The sequence below is a fragment of the Temnothorax longispinosus genome, chromosome 9 (assembly GCF_030848805.1).
Source record: "Temnothorax longispinosus isolate EJ_2023e chromosome 9, Tlon_JGU_v1, whole genome shotgun sequence".
Classification (NCBI taxonomy): domain Eukaryota; kingdom Metazoa; phylum Arthropoda; class Insecta; order Hymenoptera; family Formicidae; genus Temnothorax; species Temnothorax longispinosus.
In genome coordinates this window covers 8918540-8941334 of record NC_092366.1, presented here as the reverse complement: position 1 = coordinate 8941334, position 22795 = coordinate 8918540, and the positions used below count along the sequence as shown (strand labels likewise).

The following is a 22795-nucleotide window of genomic DNA, read 5'->3' as shown; positions in this document are numbered from 1 at the left end:
ACCCATGACAAGCGGCCCCGAACAGAACCCTTCAAGTCGCGTATAAACACAGTCGCTACCCATGACGAATTACGGGTTTACTTTAATACTCTTTTTTTGTTACAACAGATAAACAAGTAATGTTCAGAACAAGATTACAGTATAGATAATTTTTGCAAGAAATTATGAATGTATATGCGATATTGCCGATATTTCAGTGCTATCGTGCTCGTCGATACCAGAACTACGTACCTCGGAGACCGGCAGCGTTTTGTAAACACTTCCCTTCTGTTTCTTCTGCTTCTTCGGCGTGGTGTCGTACAGGAGCTTGCCCTCCTCCCTAGGCATTATTACAGATTCGTATCTTCCCCTGCAATGCTTGGGTGATCTGAATAAACGCGCGCCGTTGTTGATGGTATCGGCAACCATGTCCCAATTGGGTGTGTGACCGGGCGAAAGGATCATCGTGTTCAGCGGTAAGCTCTGGTAGTTCTGGATGGAATGCAACAGACCCCATTCCTCGTGGACTGACCAGTCCATCGCTTGATCCGGTTCCGGTGAGGTCTTGACGACGTGTGACGAAGTCTTCAAGACCGGCATCGGTGGACGCACGATTGCGCGATACTTGTACAGCTTCATTTCACGGCGCATCTTCATCAATGCTGGTGACGGCCGATCGAAGAGCGATCTTGGTGCGTACACGGACTCCTCTTTGTGCCGCATCATCTTCGCTGGTCGACAACCTGCGACAAGAGCAACGTTTAAGCTAATCGAGCAAAAGAAGACAAACATACGTAGCGAAAAGTTGTTAATATTTGGTCATTACTACGATTAAAGCGTTGAAAATATAAGCTAAGATATCTGAATCTAAAATTTGCGTAGAGATTCATTTTCTTCATATTTATTACAATTACAATTAACACTATCATAACAAGTTATAAGACAGCAAATGACTTAGTTGGCTTTAAAATATATGTGTATCGATCGCCATTAATTTATTAAAGACAAAAATAATTTATATCATCTACAATCTGACTCACCATCATCAGTGATTTCGATCCTGCTCCTGTTTCGTTCCTTCTTTACGTAAATCGGTGGCAGTTGAGCCTCTGTCATAGGGATATTCTCATACAGAAATCCGAGAGAGTAATCGATATACACATCATTATCCGTTGTAGGAGGAGTCGGCGGGCACCACATCTGGAAGAAAGTTTGATTAATCATATTCTTCAAAGAACAAGATCATCAATTTAATTCTCTACTACTCTGCTACATTTCATTATTAATTGAAAAGATGCATTTTTATCTTTCTCCAGAAGTATAATATATATACTTTTTCAATCTCAAATGTATGCTGCATCTATTTAGCACTTCTATAACGAATAACTGACCTCATCTGTCACAAAATCATATGAAATTATTGTTTTTTATTCTTTTACGGCATAAATAATAAAGCGAAAGATTAATAAAATATATCAATTATTATAACGCAAATTATAGAATGTAATTAATGAAAAATAAATGAGTAACACAATATACACTTTTAATTTTTTGCAAATTTGTTCAGTACTTAAAGAATAAAAATCGTATTATTTTGTACTTACTGGCATTTGCTCCATCGTGTGTTCCGACAACCAAATCTGCAAGATGTTAAAGTTATACGTGAGATATCATGCAATTCACGAGAGAATTCTCGCTCTCATATGAAGTCCGTCTCTGTATTCGCTAAATTTAAGATGTGCTATCGACACGTTTTTACACAGTATAGCTTTAACTTTCGTGTTACCAACACCGTGAAAATTTTATCTTTAAATCATGAATAAGATTAAAAACTGAATTTCATTAATTAATAATATGACGATAATATTAATATATATAACAAAAATATAATAATAAATAATTTCGAGACTACAGAAAGACGGACTCGACAAATAAGCTTCCAACAAATAATGAAAATAAAGAAAGAGAGAAAGGAGGGCAATATTAATCTCTCCTGTATTTTCGTTCATTTTTAAAGAGATTAAAGAAATATATAAATTATAAATTCAAAAAACTTTTAGTTATATAATATCGAGTCACGAAATTTTTCGCGTTATTCAATTATAATAGATTTTAAATTATAAATTTTGTTTCGAAATAAATTCAAATATATTTACTCAAAATAATCTCACTTTTCGAGATTATTGATTGAGTCGAGTTTTAATCTTTAGGATATATTTGATGTCAAATCTTAAAAAGCTGTAGTAATCTCAAAATTCTTCTAAAAAAACGTAAAATTTGCCAAAAGATTTATCATAAAAATAAAGGATAGGGCATCCTGTAGACGCTCAAAGGTTCTCGTTCCTCTCATTCTAAAAAAAATATCCTGAGAAAGAGTTCTTCACGATATATTCCTTTACATCTATTACTGCGTCATTTACTTTTACGTATGCTATGTACATATACGGAATGAGAGATACACATAGAAAACGCATATAAATGCCACAAATAGACGCAGTAACGTATAACATATCTCACTCATGTGCCTGCTCATATCTTGTTGCGGACTCCAAGTTTGGAATGGCAAAGGCAGTGTTTTGGTGCCATTTTAATGGAACAATCTTATTGGAGCTCTTTTTCTCTCTCTTTTCTTTTTTTACGCGTACTATAAGGTACATGTATCTTCTCGAAAAATGTGCGGTCATGATAGCCTTGCCACACCAAACTGACATCGAAAGAAAAAAGTCGTTTCTTCACGTTAAATCGCGATTAAATATAAACAAGCACATTGAGCTGAGAATGATTTGACACCAAAACGGAACTGAACCTTTGATCGACACAGACTTGGAAACGCATCAAGAAATAAGGGTACACATTTCGATATAGCAAGGAATATCTCGTTTATTTTTTTTTCTTCTTCGAACTCTCGCTCGATCATACAAAATACAGGCACGCAACTTAATTATTATTACTGGTGTGTGTGTGTGTGTGTGTGTGTGTGTGTGTGTGTGTGTGGCGGGAGGAGGCAAGTGAAAAGGGCGAAGCGAGGACATCCTTATGCATACACAATAATATATATAATATATATATGCATAATATATATTATATATACACACACATATATATAATATATATTATATATACATAATAATAATATGTATATATAATATAACAATCAAGTCATTGTTCGAATTACGTAGCTCAAGAAGCGGCACGATTAAAAACCTTTTCTCATTTTGGCTGCCTCGATACCTTTTTCGAGTACTAACCGAATCATGCAACTGTCCATTATTTCAAATAAATTATTATCAGAGCAAATCTTTTCCAGACTCAAGTAAAATTCAAATTGAATTACTGAAATAGCGAAAAATAGAATGGGATCGAACTATGCGCTTCGTTCTATACTCTTTATATTATTCTTATCACGTTTCTTGCTCTTAATTCCTGTCGATATATATGTGTATGAATAATTTAGTGTGGCGCACTAGAGAATCGCACTTGACCAACATCAGTTCGGTTCTCATTTCTAATATAATACACTCGTCCATTTCGCTCATCACGCCGTTTATATAAATCGCTAGGCATATGTGACTGAAAATCTGCCTCTTGCTGCCTGCACCTTCCTGTGCATTTTAAATTTAAACGGAACAAATTCGCATAGGAAAATAAGGGAACAAGGTAGATTCAAGATCGTGGAAGGTGCAGCCAGGAGAAACGGATCCACTTGATATCTTTACAACGAATAAAGATGAGATGAGGGGGCAGCGAGCCAGAGTACAATTTACAACGCTACAAATATTACACGTGTATTATCCGGTATAACCCGGAAGAAATACATTATCGTAATTATATCGTGATTATGTACAAGAGGATGCGTACTCATGTCCCACATTAACGCCGAGCGTGTCTATTTTATTCTGTCTCATTTTTCTCATGCGGAAAGCATCGTTTTTTTCGCTTTTAATTGTTTTCACGTAGACTATCCTCCAAAAATTTCCTTCTGTCACATTTAAAATTTGTAATGTAACTTTCTTCATAAGGAATTTTTCTCACGTGCAATGCTAGAGTTCATCTGAAACTTTTCTCATATATGTTTCTTATAAAATTTCTCTCCCATAGAAATTGTACACGATTATTCTGAAAGGAGAATCAAATAGCCACTGAGCGATAAACGTAGGATAAGTACGGGCAAAAGACGCGTTATTAAACGCGCGATTAATTACAGGCGTTTCTAAAAACCAGGTTTATTAGTCCTCATCACATGAAACTTCTTATTTCATATATCCCTCATTAGAATTCTATCAACATTTATTATTAACTTAATTATTAAATAACAATTTCTCACGCTTACTTTTTATTTACTTTTAATTTCTCTATGAGAAATAAGCTGATAAATAATTAAATAAAAAATCTAAATAATAACAAAAAATCAGTAAATTGATCTAAATTAAAATATGCGAGGAACTTTTACAGTTCTATCATAAATTTTCAGACAAAAAAAAGAGAAGAACAACAGGATATTTTGTTCTTGCAGCTCTCATTAATTGCAGAATAATTTTATCTTTTTTTTAAATTAACTTTTTAATTTTATTTTTACTTATTTCCAAAAATTTTTTATATTTTCTACAATACATTATAATCAGTTTTTTTTCTTTATACAAGAAACGAAATTTATTTAAGATGCATCTAAATCAGGTCTGGACAACTTCGAGCTCCACGACGCTTCTCCTTTTCCATCCACGGAGAGTGGGGGAAAGGGGTTTCTCCCCTGGAGAAAGTTTAGCTGGATGAAGTTTAGCAGGCATGACTAACTTCATCCAACAATGGAACCCCTTTCCCCCATTCTCCGTGAATGGAAAAGTAAAAGTGTCGTGGCTTCGGAGCTTCAAGTTGATCGGGCTCGATCTAGATCTATATGCAAAAAAAATAAATTCTTTACTTTTTCCCTTCTCGATGTTATTATGCAAATAATGCACAAATATTAAAGAGTGTGCGCACTTTTATTTATCTCATATTGAAAGAATATTAATGAAAGAAACATCGAGAGATAAGAGTATCACGCAACAAATGCTAAGCATAAACCCGGCATAACGCGTATAGTAGGCGAATAGCAGACGCAGTAGTAGAGCAGTAATGTTTGACTGACTGGTCAAATAGCAATTGCATTCCCGATAGAATAACTCGCGTCGTCGATTACCACAATGATACTTCAACGTGGCTCAAGATATCGTGATGCTCTTCAGCTTTTCGGACCGTGTCGTTGCGATGGAGGAGGAGGAGGACGAAGAGGAGATCTGCGAAGAGCGAGGTCTCTTCTGCGACGGATCCTCATCGCTAACATCGTTAGAGCCGTCCTCGTCTTCCAGCGAGTTCGGTACTGTTCTGGCGCGCTTTGCTTCCCTACGCAGCCTCCTGGACTTGACGTCGGACGAGTCGCAGCCCTCGTGATCGGCCTCCTGTTCTTTCAGCGAGTCTGACAATCGAGTGGAAAGCTCTTTATCCTGGATCTTCGTCTCGCAATTGACGTTGGATTTCGATTGACCCGATGAGGCTTTACTGCTGTTATTCCTCGTGTCTAGACTGAGAATGGCCACGACCTTGGCCGTTCTTTGAGGCTTCTCGTTGGACAGCGATGTGTTCGCAGTGTTCTCGCTTTCGCTACTCGTCGACGGGGTCCGCATGTGCTTAGGGCTCGTTTTAAGTCCGCTCCCGGAAACGGGAGAGGCCAATGATGACGATGCCGACTTCACCGAGAGGGCGGAATTCAAGAGCAATCCCGAGCGCGTTACCCTGGATACTTGGTCATTGCTGTGACTGATCGATATGCTAGGTCGGGGTGTGTCCGGACGGCGTCTCGCCGGACCCTCCTTCGAATCCGGTGGTTTCATCGGTGGTATCGATCTACTACGTCTGAATGGCATCGGAGGACCCAGCAGACCGTTGTCCTGGCACTGCTTTGAATTCCGGGTCGCGCACTTCTCGACTCGACCAGGCAATACCGCGTCGGCTCTCGCAGAAAAGTTCACGGTCGCTACGGACCTCGTTATCGGTCGCGGAAGGGGAGTATCCGGTCGTCGTCTCGGGATTAATTTCGATGAATTTTGCGTCGTCGTCTCGTCACCGCTAACTGGAGGTGGAGGCGGCGTCCACGAGTGACTTGCCGATCGCGTGATCCTGCTCTGTTCTGCAACTGGATGCTGCGAGTTGTCGGTTCTTCGCGTTCCCTGGCCCGTTTTTGTTTGCAAACTATTTTTATTCTCCGATACTAAATCGATCTTGTCGTTCATCAATCGCGCGTTACTTTCTTCTAAATGATTGACAGTTGAGGGAATTTTTGAGCTGCGAGTCGTTACACCTCGCTGAACCGTGCTATCTACTTTTCGTATCTTGCATTTGTTGGGTTCGTTTGAATTAAATTCGTTTTTTGCCAAAGGCATTAAAAAGTCGAGCGCATTCGATGCTGTGTCACTTGTTTCTTTTTCCGCTACTTGTGGCAAAGCGTTTAAATTTTCGCTTTTCGAATTGAGTCTCTGATCAGACTTTTGCACCGAGTCTATCGCTGATTCGGCGTCGTCATTAGCTTCATCGCAATTGTTCTTGTCTTTATCCTCGACCGCGTTACTATGAGCATCGTCAGTATTTACACTAGTCTTAGAATTTTTCTGCACAGTAGAAACGCGGGATATCGCAACCGGTTTAGAAGCCGCGTCAACCGCATCAGAACTATCGTTTCGCAACGATTTAGAACGCAAAAGGGGAACCGAACGACTCGAGGGTGATTCGACGCTCCTGTCCGACTCTTTTGGCGCGGCAGCGGTCGATTTCCCTCGCACGTTGTTACACAAAGAATTGGCTGACGCACCGAATTCCGACTTAGACTTGACCATCGTCTCTTTCGGACACTTCAAGGATGCATCCGGCTGTACCGTGCTCGGAGGAGACCGAGAATCCCTCGCGCTGACATTCACGTCGAGATTCTCCGCGTCCTCATTATGATTTACTTCAGGTTCAAGCTTCTTGTAGGTCGTAGATAGCATTTTATGCGAACACCGCGTCACCTGAACGGAGCAGACCGTGATTAAATTAGTACCGTTCGTGATCTTCTCGTCATTTCTCTCTTTCTCTTTTTTAACATTTTGACCGTCCATTACATTATCAGTTGATTCCGCTGTTTTCGTTTGGTTTGATTGCGTTTTGGCAACTGGTGTTGTTGAATCTACCTGATCATCGACAGATTGCTCCGCGTCAGAATCAGTAACATGTTGCTCCACTCCGTTCGAATCGATCAAGGAAACAAGATTGCGATCGTCCTTCTTTGGATCTTTCTTGTCCTTCGACGAATTTTTGTCAGTCTCCGTCGCTCCCGTCTCGGTGATCTCGGTTTTTGGATTCTGGTCGGAATTGGTGGATACCTTAGCATTCGCGTTGACCCGAATGCTTCTCTTACGACACAAGTCAACTGACGAAGAGAAGGTTTCCTCGGACTTTGCGCGATGAAATTTCTTGCGCTGCCGTCGAAAATTCGGCTTTACTCCGGGCAGGATCGGGCTTACATCCAGAGTCCAGAGATTGATCTGAACATTCCCACGAGATCTGGTGCGTGGACTGTTTAGATCGAAATGATTCCGGCTGCACGACCCAGAACCCGCCAGGCGGCCTTTCCGTCTCGAGAAACCTCCACCTCGCTCGGAATCGTCGCGATTGTTCGCTCTCCTGTCCTCGTTTCCTTCGTCGGCCTCCTCCTCCTCGTCGCTCTCTTCTCTTTCTCCGTCTCCTCCTTCATCACCCTCTCCTTCCTCCTCCTCGCCCTCATCCCCTTGACTCTGACTCTCCGTGTGACTCGATTCTTCATCAAGACTATCCTCGACCACGTCTTCCTCCTGTGACTCCGAATCCGAGTCCGATTCAGTACTAGTAGTTTCGTTTTCGCTCTCCGACGACAATTCGCGCGCGCGTCTCTTTCTACTACTGCCACGTCTACGCAAACTTCTTCTACTCGGTACAATTAGCCTCTTACTAACTAATCGCCTGGAACCGCCTTTAGCGGCAGTGCTATTAACCTGATTCTGCGCATCCTCGCGGCCAAATGTCAGCGGCTTCTCGTCGTCGTCAGCGAGCCGCATGCGTCGCTCCTCCTCCTCGCGCAGTGCCCGCAACCGGTCCAGCTCCCACTCCTTTTTCTGCTCCTCGAGCTCCCGTTCGGCTGCGGCCAGTTGTGCTGCGGAGAATGCACCTTCGGACTCCTCGACAAACCTCATGGCGTACCGTTCGATCGGTGTCAGCTAGATAGAAGATTATAGAACCATCAATCGAAGAGTTAACATTAAAGATTACGTGACAAGCGGCATGCGAGATAAATAATACAATAGACAAAGTAAAAACGAAAACGAAGGCAATGTAACTGGCCCAGCGAATCGACGAGATTTCGAAAAACGTTTGACCTACCTGAGAAATCAGATTCTGAACTTCCTGTTCCGCCTTGCTGACCTGCGTATCGTCTTTATCAGCTTCTTCCAGCGGAATGTTCTCATCAAACTCGGCAAGATCAGCGACAGCTTCTGCTTTCGCGGTCTTCGCAGCCTGAACATCAAGATCTTCCTCAGCAGCGGCGAGAGCGCTCTCAAGAGCGCCCATCGCTGCTTTTTCCTCCGTATGCTGTCCTGAAAGACTACTCTGAAACGTTCCTGCTGCCACGTCCTTGCTCCAGGCCTTCTCTCGATCCCGATTTTGCTCGAGCACTTCAGCCATACGCGCTGATGCATCGTTCTCCGTTTGATCGATGTTAAACAGGTCTTGAATGGTGGACTGTAAATAACCTCATTGTTACACAAAAAGTAAACTAAATATTTCGTTTTCAAGAAACTTAATATATTGCCAAAGACGCCGATAACAATACTTCGCAAATCAAAACATTATTTTTCAGTAAATACCATAAATTTTATTAAGCTTGTAGTATCGTAAATAAAAAAATATTTAATAGAAATAAACAGTAATATAATTCGTTCAGGTCAAATTCTTATCGAGCACTTACACTTTTGAAGTACGCAGTGGTGAAATTGCCGCCTTCAATAGCAAGGTCTCCTAGCAATCGTTTCTGATTAGCCTTCTTCAAAATGTTCTCTTCAACAGTCTTCTCACTAACTAATCTGAAATGTAAATCATTATAATCCTTCATTATTATCCTCTTGTCGTTACATACACTAATTCGAACTGCCTATTTTTACAACATGTAACAGAAATTATTCTAAATATTTATTTTTAATATTAATACAATTAGGTGTTTTTATCAATAAAATATCCTACGTTTTAAAAATTATTAATTTATTTTTTTCTATCATATTTATATTATTAATTCACGCTGTGTACCTGTAGATATGTACATCCCGCGTTTGTCCTATTCTGTGGCATCTGTCTTGCGCTTGGGCATCCATTGTGGGATTCCAATCGCTGTCATAAAATATTACTGTGTCCGCCCCCGTCAGATTCACACCGACACCACCAGATCTCGTCGATAGAATAAAACAAAATATTCGTTTATCGCCGTTGAACCTTTCCATCAAAACCTGCACATAGAATAGTGATCTATTGAACCTATTGATATCTTCCATTTAATTTTGCAACAAAAATGTGTCTTGCATATATAAAATTTTCTGTTTTTCTTGTTAGGCTCATAAAATTAATCGTTATATGTATACCTTTTCAAAACTTCAGCAAAAATTAATATGCTCTCAATAATTATTAAAATTTCAAACAAGATCAACAGTTTAAAGGACCGTCTACAATAGCCGTAAAAGTAAGACGTAAGCAGTAAGCTTTGTGACTAATGGGATTTTTACAATTCAAGAATAATCGACTATGGTTGGTCAATAGCTTACTGCTTATGTCTTACCGCATACTCTTACGGCTATTGTAGACGGCCCTTAAGAGTTTTAATGTTCGTGCAATAAACTGTAATATTATAGTATTTTGTTAATGGCACATCAAACTACCTGACGTTGATCCACCCTAGTGGTGCCGTCCAATCGCAGATATATGTGTCCATGAAAATTCAAAAAGGCTTCTAATACGTCCAACATTCTGGTCATCTGTGTGAATATCAGGACCCGATGATTTCCAGATTTTAGCTTCCTCAATAGACGATCCAGCGACTGAAGTTTGCCGCAATCGTACTGGATCAGTCTGGGATCAGGAAACTGTGTAAGCATAAGGCCCGAAATCGGATGGAATAGAGATAATTTCGGCGACAGTTGCCGCTGCAATTCGGTCCACAGACGCTGCTCGCCCCACAGCTTGTGCGGTGGTGGATGAGACACATGGAACCGAGGTACTGGCGCGCGTACAGCTGGCACGTAGACTACATATCTGCAAGTATATTGAAAAACAAGGAAAACTTTATTCAATTCCAGAAAGGATAGCGATCTGAATGGTAAAGACAGCAGAATCTTATTTTTCAAAAGCTTAATTTCAAATAATCACTACTTTGATAGAATTGTAATTTTTGAAGCTTAAATACCAGAATATTTAATATTGGAAATTAAGGAAAAATAATATCTAATTAAATGTTTGTTAACAAACATTTAATATTAACCAAATATCAAAATATGTTAAGGCTTAGCGTAAAATTATTCTGGATATTGATTACACTTATAAATTATGTCAGATATTAACCTTTCAAAAACCTCTTTGAGTTCTTCAACAATCTGCTCCGTACTTTTGATAGCTTCCGCGAGCGCTTCCGTGTGCGAAAAGAACTCTTTCCGAGTACGAATCTTCTCCTTACTTGTCGCGCAATGTACCCAACCATTGTGCCAACGACAGGCTGTCGTGGGCTTGCCGATTCTCAAAGCCATAAACAGATCTTCACCGTAAAGCGGACATGCCGCGCATCTTCGTTCGTTGATATTTGCCAAGAGATGCAATTTAGCCTGTCTCCTCTGCCTCCTATCCTCTTCCAATTGCGGCTACAAAATAATAAATTAAAATTTTCTGTTAATTGAGTGCACCTAATGAAATAATTAACATTTAGATGTAAAATCCATTAGATAAAATTGAAACTTTGTTTATTTTTTGTTAAAAATGAAAAGAAAGAATAAACTAAAGAAGAACCGAGTTAGTTCGAGTAAGGCTCCTGGATACTCGTCGTTTCTGATGTCATCAAACAAGGATAGAAGCGGCGAGTACCCACGAGCCCTAACGCGAGTTCTTTGAGAGTTAACTATGCTATCAAATTCCTCAATTATTCTTAGAAAAGATTAAATTATTAATATCTATGTTTAATTACCAAATAAAACTCGGATTTCGGCTGTTCTTTACTCTGTGCCTTCGCGACCTCCTTCTGAGCCTGTCTGGGGACAATACCACGTATCGACTGTGGTTGTTGCTGGCTGACTGTCTGCTGGCCGTTGTTTCCGCTTGGTGACGATTGCGAAGCGGTTACGTTCAGAGGAGGTACCCTCATGACAGGTCGGCCGCTCGGAGTTGTCACTACTCCACTGACGACCTTGTTTACTGTCGTGGCACCCGACGTAGACAAACCCATCAGCGATTTAGACAGCACCGTTAAACGCGGTCCGCTCGATGTCATGACTGGAAACGAAACTGTCGATACAAAATGTGTTACTTCTTTTTTTTTTAATCCGTTGGTTACTGCTAACAAGCTTACAGAGTTTACGAAAATAATGATGAAAATTGTAAGCAAATCGCGGAAACAAACCTGTGTTAGTGTTCTGTTGACTCGGCGTCAGAATGAAGTGTCTGCCGGTAGAAGTTTGAACGAGTTGCGCGAAACCGCTAGGCACCGCTATTCTTTGGACGGAATCGCCTTGCTTGACCGTGACGGTCTGTGTCGTTAGTCGTTGAATGCCATCTCTGATGCTAGCGTTTCCTACTGTAATCCTTTGCGCGTTCGTCGCTGCTGTGGTCGACGTCACGGTGGTACTTTGCGGATTGTGCCCCAATGTTGCCACAGGAATAGCTATTTTATGAAAACATTTATATTTATACTTTTTATTAGATACAGTTTTAATATATTTTATTATATATATTGTTGCTAATAGATTTGTTATCACTTATATAAAAACTAATTATAATTAAATTTTTTCGAAAATATTCAGACGTTAATGTATTTTCAGCAAAATGTGAATAATACGAATATAAATATAGTAAATATATCCAAATATATTACGCAATTCACTTTGATAGACTTTGGATATGTTGTAGAGCATAAAAAAATATTAGATCCATATTTCTCTTAACTGCTTAGCACAACGTTTGGGAGGTAAAACATCCCTTTGAAAAAAAAAAACGGTTTTTCTCTTTCGAACCGACTATCCCCGAAACTACCAAAGGTAGAAAAATTTTCCAAAATAGAAATTGAATGGCTTGAAGAGTACCTTAAAACAATGACAAAACATTTTTTTTTAATTTTTATTTTTTAATAAAAATTGATTTTTTTTAAAAGGTGTTTTACTCCCTAAACGTTGAGATAAGTAGCTAAAAAAATATGGGTCTAATATTTTTTTATGCTTTACAGTCTACATATGCAAAGCCCATCAAAATCAATGAGGGACACTTCCGACCGTTCTTAGTTGTTAGAAAGATTAATTTTTTTAAGAATGTGTCCTTAGTTCTAGAATGCTTATAAACGGTAAGATTATAAACAAGCTGGCCCAAGGAATAATTATTCTAGCATCACTGCAAGAGTAATTGTCTAGCAAGAAATTCACAGCGACAGTCACTGATCTATGATGCATAATAAATTCGTATTAATTTTATGTTTATATGTGTAATTACCCAAAATATAATACAAAGAAATTAAATTAACGATATATTCGGATATGTCACAAAATTATAGATATAGATATAGGAACATTAAAGGTGAAATTTCATGGGCAGTGAAAAGCAGCAGCAGATTGTACTGATTGGCTATAAAATAGAAAAGTTCTCCAGTTCCTAGAACTTCTCTATTTTGTAGCCAATCAGTACGATCTGCTGCTACTTTTCACTGCCCATGAAATTTCACCTTAAGAATGTATTACGCCTATTGTGGGTTAAAAAAAGTCTATATCAATCAAAAGAGTTATCTTTATGAGTTAGAAGCAATCAAAGGAGAACAATTTTTTCGCGAATTAATTCACATTACATTCATTTAACATGTTTTACACAGAAAACTAAATAAAAAGTATTAATTAAAGAAATTCGAATATTTTTTTATGTAAGAGTGAAAAAAAAGCGTAATAAAAAACAATTGAGTACAGACTGTAAAATTTGTTATAAATTTGTAACATATCGTACTAATTAAAAATGAGTTAAAAACAAAATAAAAGTCGCTTACCTTTCACGCTACCCTGATGCGGCACCAGTTGCAGGGAATAACCTTGCAATTGTTGACCACCCGCGACTCTCAATGTAACACCTAAGAATAAAGAGTTGTTGAATTTCGTGTTTGAGTGATAATATGAATGTACACACATTGACTTTAAATATATCAATGAAATCGCTGAGAAATTATAAGAAACAAAATAACTTAAAATTAATGAAAAATTTATTTAATATAATCAAATGCATTAACGGTGTCTCATGTCCACATTCACAAGGAAATTTTCAACAATTCAATAGATTCAATATTTTTTTGTTCTTTGTCAATATGAAGTAGTTGAACAATACAATTAATCATGTAAATGTGGAGTCACTTCTTAAATATATATATTATAAAAACATTTAATTTTAAATATAAATGCGCATCTAATGTCAATGCATCTAATTAGTCTTTCATTAATTTGATTATTCACATAAATTTTAACGGATTCTTTCTTCTTTAATTATAACTAATAAAAATATCTTCTAAATATAAAATTACAATTTGTATTGCATTATACATAGATAATCCTGTTAAAATGCTTCCCTCGTAGCCCGGGATAAGGGTTTTCTCATGTGCGAGGTTTTCTCGAGTGCGTTAATCTTTTCATGACCAATAGAAATATTTCATTTCGGTTATTTCCTCTCTTCATTACCATAGGTTTGGCAACTAGACTCCAAATAAAAAAGTATAAAATCTCACAACTCCTTTAACATAATTCACAATTTTAAAAAAGTTGCAATTCTATCATTATTTTACTTATATCAGTGCATTTGTTATCTTGTAACAATACTAGCACATACATATGTTTTACGTACATACACAATCAATATATTTTATTTTTTAAATAATACTGGTACAATTATTATCGCTAACTTTGAATTCTTTAATATCGGTACCTATTTTGAGACTTGCAAAATGTAATTTAATTACTAATGATAAATTGGCCATGAAAATGTTAACGACTAACGCGATAAGATATAATAGTCTGGACCTACCTTGTCCCGGACCACTCTGGCTGGTATTTAATGACTTTATCAAGGGGGACGTACCCACTCTTGGCGTGGGTAGTACGCCAGCCAGATTCTTTAGCCTAGTCTGCGTTTGCTGTTGTTGCTGTTGCGGCTTCGCTTGATTTGATAATCTAACATTGATCTTGATCCTGCCGGATGGACACCTTGGCGCCGGTTCTGGTTGGCTATCTATCTCCTCGATAAGCTTCCTAGGCGTCCGCAGACGATTCACTCTGTGCGCACCAAATGCACTGAGCGTCGTCTCCAGATTTAACAGCAAAAGATTCAGGCTAGACAGTTGGATGTGCTGCAAAGTCAAATCACAATTTGCAGAGATAAATAAGTTGGTCACTTCAGTTTTCAGTATGTAGTCAATAAATCAGAAACGCCGTGAATTTGCGTTCTGTTGTTTTTACCTTGAAGGGATCGTAATCAAGCGCGCTCCAAACTAACGAAGCGGTCACAAACTCGATTGCTTCCATTTGGAATGGCGATACAGTCGGTCGCACCTCGAACAAGTTCGGATGATTACACACTTTTCGTAGTTGCATTAATACATTAATCACACTCAACAGATTCCCGCTGGCAAGCGTTTCCTTCGTCCTTTAACAATATGAGATAAATCAGTGTTAAATGCAGGCAATATCCGTAAAAAATAAGAGAAAAATACTTTGTATTTAAATGTAAAAAGCTTTCAATTTCCAATCTATCATTAAAGAGTTCACTTACTTGGCTCTCGACATAAAGTCATCATACAGAAATCTCTGACGCTTCGACAAACGGCACATAACCACGTGCTCATATTTCTTCGGCAATTGCTTTTCCACTTCAGTTTTTAATCGTCTCAAGAGAAATGGCCGCAACACCTACGGAGAATGTAATTTATTAAATATATTACATAAAACAAATAAAAGTAGGTGGTACATCTAAGCTAATGAAATTCAAATTCCTTCAGTAATATTATAAATTAAATTAAATAAGGAAGAGAAAAAAAGATGAAAGGTAAAAAAACTACGTACAGACCTTATGCAGACGACGAATTATATTCTCATTGTATTCGCTGTTCCCTTCAATCATGCCTGTGACAGGATTGCTAAACCACTCTTTAAACTCGCGATGAGACTGGAAAACGTTAGGCATAAGAAAGTGCATGAGCGACCACAGTTCCATCAAATTATTTTGAAGAGGTGTGCCGGTAAGAAGTAATCTCCTGTAACAGATAAACCGAAAAGATATAGTGATGTTTCAGTATGAAACAATTTCCATCAATTTTAATTAAAGTGATGAAACACAATCAGTATAATCTATATAAAAATTCATTCCTTTAAAATTTTAAAAAAATTAATATATATTTTTTACGATTAAAAGTTCAAGAAATTCCGTAAAATTAATATATTTTAACGTGGCTTAATGTTTCTTTACTTTAAAACTTGTTTTAAAGCGTAAATTAAACTGTTATATTTAACGAAATTTCAATGCGACAATGTTGTAATAAATTAATTACCGTTGTGTCTGGAAGTTTAAAAGCAACTGCCATCTCTGCGATTTGAAATTCTTGATATTCTGCGCCTCGTCTAAGATAAGATATTTCCATTTTTTCCGTCTAAAGCTTTGGTGATCCTGTATTACTAACTTGTAAGACGTAATGCATATATGGAAGGCGTTTGGTTTTGTCCAGCCTACAAATATAGAATAGAATGTTAAATTTTATGACAATCGGACGATTACCATACGATTATAATAAATAAAACAATAAATATTAATTGTTTCTCCAGACAGGATTCGTATGTCAGATAACGATCGATTTTTGACACGCGAGTTTTAATGGAGAAAAGAATTTTACTATCTCGCTGATTAATAATACAGACATTGTCATTTCGAACTAACGCCCGTTGTCGGCAGCGAGTAAGATAATTAGATAGCTAAATAATCGTAGTAAAATCTTGGAAAAAAGAGAGAGAAATACATGTTTTAAAAAGTTGTATGTAAGTTACCCGTTCGCTTTTGTTTTCTCTCCTTCTGTGTGCCGTAATATGTCAGTATTTTAAAGCCGGGACACCATTTTTTGCATTCCATTTCCCAATTGAGCATTACAGAAGTCGGCACGATTATAAGATGCGGTCCCCAGTTTCCCTTCTCGCAGGCTAAATGCGCCAACAGCGCGATGGTTTGTATAGTTTTACCTAGACCCATCTCATCAGCCAAAATGCCGTTTAACTTTCTGTCGTACATCGTGACAAGCCAGTCCAATCCTATGTGCTGATATTCCCGAAGAGAGTGTTTCAGAAGAAAAGGTATTTTAGTGACAACCTAAAAATAAATATAATGTTATAATATAATGTTAAATGCATTAAAAAAATACAGGCATAGAAAAAGTGGTCTTAAACAAACATAATTCACGGAGTTTTTCTCGTTTAAAGATTTGTAATTTAAAAATTACTAACACTTCAATAATAAAACATAATAAAAATTGATAATGGTAAAATATTCTGCATAATGTATAAATTTTGTAATTAATAAATTTGTAGTGATTATTTTCAAGAATAAAAAATAAATATGTTTATTCATGGGAAAATTTATCACTGTTAGTTTTCCTTTCGTAAATGATGGTGAGCAAAATTGCTGCTTCACCACCTTGGATTGAAAGGATTATTTACCGAACATTTGAATTTCTTGGTACCTGAAGGAAATGATTAAAAAAAGCAAAAATTTGTAAATACAAATTTTCACTAAAAAAGCAATACTTGATGAGAAAAGTATTTCTTTCTATATGTTTTTCTTTACATATAACATACATACATATAAATAAATAAATAAATATACATATATATATATATATATATATATATATATATATATATATAAGATTTAATAAAATATAACACAAGTAAACTTACACTAGTAGTGAGCAATGTATTTCCCTTAGGCTGGATGCTCTCAGCTAATGCGGCAACGTTATCCATTTCGTTATGAGCGTCCGAATGATCGTTTTCTGTGATCTGTAATAAAGAATAATCAGAATAATTTTCAAAGAATAATTTTCACAAAAAAAAATTTTCACAAAGAATAATTTTTTCAGACAAATGCCTCATTTCACAGCACGGATAGCAATCGAGATAAATGAAAACCAAATATCTCATACTGTCAGTAGATGGTAAAAGTATCATCACTGTAATAATTTATATAAATAAAAGAATTTTCATATAATAAAAACGTCTTTTACAAATTGAAAATATCTGTACATATACATAATGGCAATGAAAGAAATTAATTCAAGAACAAAAAATAACCAAATCAGATCTCAACAAAAATTATTAATTTGTAACGATGATTAAGTAAACTATATGTTTATAATAAAATTCAATTTGAAGTAAATGGTCTTCATTATATTGTTATATAAAAAAAAAAGACTCACTCTACTATCCGATTGTTTTTCCGCAGAGGGGTCTTCGAGAAGAGATTGAAGTCCCACATCTGCCTCGGTATCACTTTGAGTCCGAGTCTCTTCCTCGTCACTATCGCAATCGCTCTCTTCGCTCTCACTTTCGCTGCTAGTTATTTGGTCTTCGATTTCCTGTACTGTTTCCTTGTTTTCTTTATCCGTATCTAAATAAAGGGCAATGACATTGATTAAATCAACTAGCTCTATTCTTTCAACAATAATGTATAATCTCCGAAATTTTCTCAGACAAATGCCTCATTCCACAGCACGGATAGTAATCGAGATAAATGAAAACCAAACATCTCATACTGTCAGTAGATGGTAAAAAGTATCATCACTGTAATAATTTATACAAATAAAAGAATTTCCATATAAAAACATTTATATAATAATCAAGATAATAATAAATAAAAGTTCATGCTTTAATTTACGAAAGTTGTTTTCTTTAAGCCGCTTATAACTCAAAAACTATTGATTTATATATTGTTTTTGTAGAGTAAAACAATTCAAAGACATTCAAGTAGCGCATAAAATAAAAAAGATAAAAAAAGCGTGCTTGATCTAGACTTCATACAAAAATAATAGATATTTATAAAAAAAAAACTTTAAAAGATCTATTAAAAAACTCACCTTCGTCCACGTCCATCAACATGTCCGACATATTTGTATATTTGGCCGTGAGTTCGTCGATAGACATTTCATTGTCAGCCTAAATAAGTACGAGCATAGTTTTATTTAAGTCTGACAAGAACGATTTGCAATAATCACATGATAATTTCTCAAAATAGAGAATCATGTACCTTAAGTTCATCGAGCTCCCGCTTATGATCGATTTCTCCCTCGAGCCTTTCCTCTTCCATGATAGTATCTTCTTCGTCCGAGGATTCACCGGACGCCGCGATAAAGTCCGCATCTGCATCAACTGCTTCCTCATTTTCCTATAACAAAAATCATAATCATTTTATTTTTTAATAGGTAAATCTTTAAATAGGCGATAAGTTTATAGTTCTTTAAAATTGGATTTGTCACTAATTTCAAAAATAATTTTAATATATAAAAATACGTTAAGTTTTTATCAATTTATATTATATATAAATATTATACAAAAAAGATGACGTATATTCAAACATTTATTTTACTTTTGAGAAAAAAACACATACATTTTGCTCCTCTTCATTCATCGCGCTTTGCGGCGATAGACTTCTATTACGATCTTCCAAATAGTTTGATGGTAAGTCCTTTAGAAGATCTTCCAAGGGTATTTCCGATTCTCGTTTTAACAACTCCACTTCCTCCTTGTGATTGGTCGTTAATTTCATTTCCTCTTCGGCCTTAGCTATGGTCTCTTCGTCGTCATCTGAACTCTGATTTGGCTGGAATTCCTCTGTAATAGAATGTTATACAATAAAATTAGATTATTTATACAAATATAATGGTAAATTTAAATTAATTTATACAATATTTAATGTATGTAATTTAAATCAACCTATGTATACAATAAGCCCCAAGTATTAATTTATGCATTGCGTAAAGGTTAGAAGTTCTGCTTAAACTGTGAAGCACATGTGTTTTATTATAAATTATAATAATTAAAGTCATTGCATTAAAAATGACAATGTTATATGTCATAATTATCAACTATACTATGCAATAATTATATATGTAAGAAATCTTTAATTTTGTCATGCACAATAATTTTGCATTTTCAATAATAACGGCATTGAAGTGAATGAACATGTTAATGTGTGTTAATGATTACATGCATTAATCAATGCACATTTATTATCATAAATAAAAGTTAATTATATTTTATTATGTAAATTAAACGTACCGTCGGAATGACATTTTCCCAATGGAACCGGCGAAGAGATACGTGAACTATTTATGGAAGCTGGAATACTCTGTGGACCATCGGTCTTGTTGAGACCCTCTGTCAGCCACGTGGAATATTTCTCCGTTTGACCCACAATGAAATTTAAATGTTGATCCAACGCCTTCTTTCGTTTTTCTTCTAGCCTCGTCTGCTGCTTATACTCCACCAACTGTTGGCAAATTGCAATTACGAGAGTTATAATAATGAGAGATTGCTAGTATTGTTCATGGCTAGTTTTATTTTGTTTTTCTTTATTATAATAATTATGTTCATACCTATTTATCTCGCACTTATAACAGTTATTTTTAAAACGTGTAAATGTTATGTAATGTTTAAATGTTGTTACTAATTGTTAATAAGAAATGTTATATATTTGTATCCAAATACATTTACGAGATTTCGGGTTTATCTAATTGATATATGTGTAATTCTCAATGCGAATGTCCTGCGCTAATACTTTGGTTGAATTTAGGAGAAAATAAAACAACCATACACAATGCGCAGACTTTGCTGTTCCCACAACGAGCACACGCTTCCGATAAAGATACATCAAGAAGGTCGGCTTAATTAGTGTGGGGTAGAATAAAGCTAAATCAATGTAGTTTCCATAAAAAATGATATATATAAACAAAAATTGTTTTATTGAACTAAATTGATAAAAAGATTGATTGCTCGATTCATCCAAGTTTCTAAATGTGCAAATTTCAGCTGTTTGCTTACTTTCTCGACATTTGTCCAGAAGGTTTTGATCTCCTTGGCGACCAAGCTGGCGATCTTCTTCAAACGTAGCTCCTGCGACTTCTCAGCCTTCTGCGCCTGAATCGCCTTTTCCTGAAAGTACTTTTGCACCATTCGCGCGCATTTCTTCGCTGCCGCCTTTTTCCATTTACGCTCCTGGGCGAAATCAGCGGCCAACCAGACCATTTCCTCCAGCAGGTAATCCCAATGAGCCTTGGTTCGGGTCGGTTCTTGCACCTTGGGCAATCGCCGTTCCGACCATAATCCCTCGCGTTGCAGCTCCTTAATCCTCTGCACTACGTACGCCTCCTGTATCCCAATAATCGTAGCCATTAGCATAAAATTTAAATATATAAAAAATGCATTTAATCTTTGCAAAGAGGAAACATACAATACATATATAAGTTATTATTAATATACATATTAACAAAATAATTAAATAAAATAAAGTTTTCTTAAAACGTGTTTGATAAAAATAGAAGAAAAAGTAAAATCCATTAAGTAATAAAATTGACTCGTTTTTATATATATAAATAAAATAATAATAATAATGATAATAATAAAAACAAAAAAACTAGAAAATTATATCCAGATGATATATGAGCTTACATTTAAATGAGACACGTAAACTGTTTTTTTACACCGCACAAAGATTGAAAGAGACAGTCATGGCAATTACCTGCCGCAGTTTTTCCGCAATATGCTCCGGATTGTTCGTGATATCACAGGAAGTAGTTATAGTAGTGGGTGTAGACAACTTAACGAGCTTAACGATAGGTTGGGGACTATTGAGCGCAACTGTTGTTATAGGTGTTTTCGGGGTTGCGACGGTGGTGATCGACGGCGACGACTTTTCCACCACCTGACTCGCGGCCGAGGTCGTCGGTTTCGACGAGTCTGCAACCATTGACGTTCCACCTGAAACGATAACATCGCCTTCAGATTGCTATAATAAATCACGTGAATTATAATACATAAATCAAAATGTAAATCGAAGAGCCGGATGCGACAACAGCGTATGCTATTCAAAGATACTTCTGTATTAAATTAGCAAACGTAGACAAGTATCATATACTTCACGCGAATAACGGTTCAATAGATAGGCAAATGATAATACTTTGACAGCGTAACTCAACAGGAGACAGGCAAGAAACGAGATAATACACATCCACACGGTCGAAAACAACAACAATTAAACGCGAGAAACAAAAACACTTTCAAATACGTCAATTAAAATAAACCGCTTTTGTGTCTGAGACGATATACATGTGTATACATATGCATGACGTAGCGAGAGACATACAATGTTCTTACCAAGCTTCAAATAAAAACATGCGTTTGCACTTAATAATGATCAGGTCAATCACCACAGTATTATTGTAGATTTATACGCAACATGCTACACTTGTCTGACTTATTCTATACAGTTGGCATACATTGAACGTATAGTGAATGTATAGTATGAAAAAATTAGATGTTATATAGCTCAAGATGGCAGTATAAAATTTCTACATGAACTTTAATTTATAGTTTTAGTAGCAGCAGACAGTTCTTTGGCGAGCGTTTCCTGATCATCGTTCCAATAGTTCAAGTCGAGAGTACAATATATAACACGAAAGTACATAATGCGTGAAAATAATTGTTTATGAGAACTTGCAGCATCTAACTGCTCAAAAGCGAAACCAATATGGATCGGCTCAAAGATACGAAGAGACGAATGGCAGGCGATCTGCGGTAATCACCTATAATGAGCGTAGGTGTTACGGTAGAAGCGGATGGAGGGTGAATGGTGACTGGTGAAGACTGGATTGCCGCTCGAAAGGCAAACACCATGCCATGGCGGCCCCCTTGAGGCCTACCTGGTATTTGTCCTAAGTGCGCAAATGATCATTTATTTATACAAGCCGAATTTCAATTCATTATGACAGTTAAAATATAACACGAATAAGGAAAACCGCCTATCTTCCGCAAACAATAAATGACAAACTATTTTCCTATATGATATGAGAATTCTCCCAATCCAAGGCTCTATATCTAATGTCTTTCTCGTTATTTTTTTTCTTGCTGATTGCACAATAGATACTAATAGAATAATGTTGAGAACTCGAGATGATCGTTGTTATTTACAAAAAGAATATTTAACCCTCCACTGCCCTCGTTTAGCAAACGAATGTTAGTGTTAGCATCATGTCGCGCCTGTATGTCATGTATTAGCATAGTACAGTATAGCATTGCCACAGTTTTCTTAGATCAAGGGCCACTATTTCCCAACGTCTGTTAAACTCTAACCGATCGTCAACTTTTCAGAATAGACAATAGAAGTTGGTTATTTTGAAAAGTTAACGGTTGGTTAAAGGTTAACAGATGCTGAAATAGTGGCCCCAAACATAGTCTTGTAAATAGCGCTTTCAAAG

At 36.6% G+C, this 22795-nt stretch overlaps 1 protein-coding gene and 1 non-coding gene across 9 annotated transcripts in view; both read right to left on the bottom strand.

The window, feature by feature from the left end:
* The window catches only part of Dom (domino helicase), a 34847-nt gene that overhangs the window by 6363 nt on the left and 5689 nt on the right, over positions 1-22795 (bottom strand). For 3 of the 8 annotated variants that reach the window (XM_071788957.1, XM_071788955.1, XM_071788956.1), the window contains exons 4-29: positions 21061-21299; positions 20364-20690; positions 19602-19812; positions 18931-19154; positions 18571-18708; positions 18401-18479; positions 17744-17934; positions 17226-17327; positions 16323-16638; positions 15833-16007; positions 15352-15538; positions 15058-15194; positions 14745-14931; positions 14314-14635; positions 13292-13372; positions 11672-11932; positions 11240-11556; positions 10627-10919; positions 9948-10320; positions 9325-9521; positions 8990-9104; positions 8404-8763; positions 8019-8240; positions 1584-1619; positions 1020-1179; positions 232-722 (exon numbers count right to left, since the gene is read on the bottom strand). In XM_071788957.1, coding sequence (XP_071645058.1) covers positions 232-722; positions 1020-1179; positions 1584-1619; positions 8019-8240; positions 8404-8763; positions 8990-9104; positions 9325-9521; positions 9948-10320; positions 10627-10919; positions 11240-11556; positions 11672-11932; positions 13292-13372; positions 14314-14635; positions 14745-14931; positions 15058-15194; positions 15352-15538; positions 15833-16007; positions 16323-16638; positions 17226-17327; positions 17744-17934; positions 18401-18479; positions 18571-18708; positions 18931-19154; positions 19602-19812; positions 20364-20690; positions 21061-21299 — 5741 coding nt within the window. Of the gene's footprint in view, positions 1-231; positions 723-1019; positions 1180-1583; positions 1620-2841; positions 8241-8403; positions 8764-8989; positions 9105-9324; positions 9522-9947; positions 10321-10626; positions 10920-11239; positions 11557-11671; positions 11933-13291; positions 13373-14313; positions 14636-14744; positions 14932-15057; positions 15195-15351; positions 15539-15832; positions 16008-16322; positions 16639-17225; positions 17328-17743; positions 17935-18400; positions 18480-18570; positions 18709-18930; positions 19155-19601; positions 19813-20363; positions 20691-21060; positions 21300-22795 lie in introns of those variants that run through there. The other 5 variants (XM_071788950.1, XM_071788949.1, XM_071788951.1 and 2 more) reach the window with 3 other exon arrangements.
* On the bottom strand, positions 20085-20222 carry LOC139819852 (small nucleolar RNA snoR639/H1). The gene has a single exon (XR_011733829.1). It is a non-coding gene; the product is annotated as a small nucleolar RNA snoR639/H1 (small nucleolar RNA).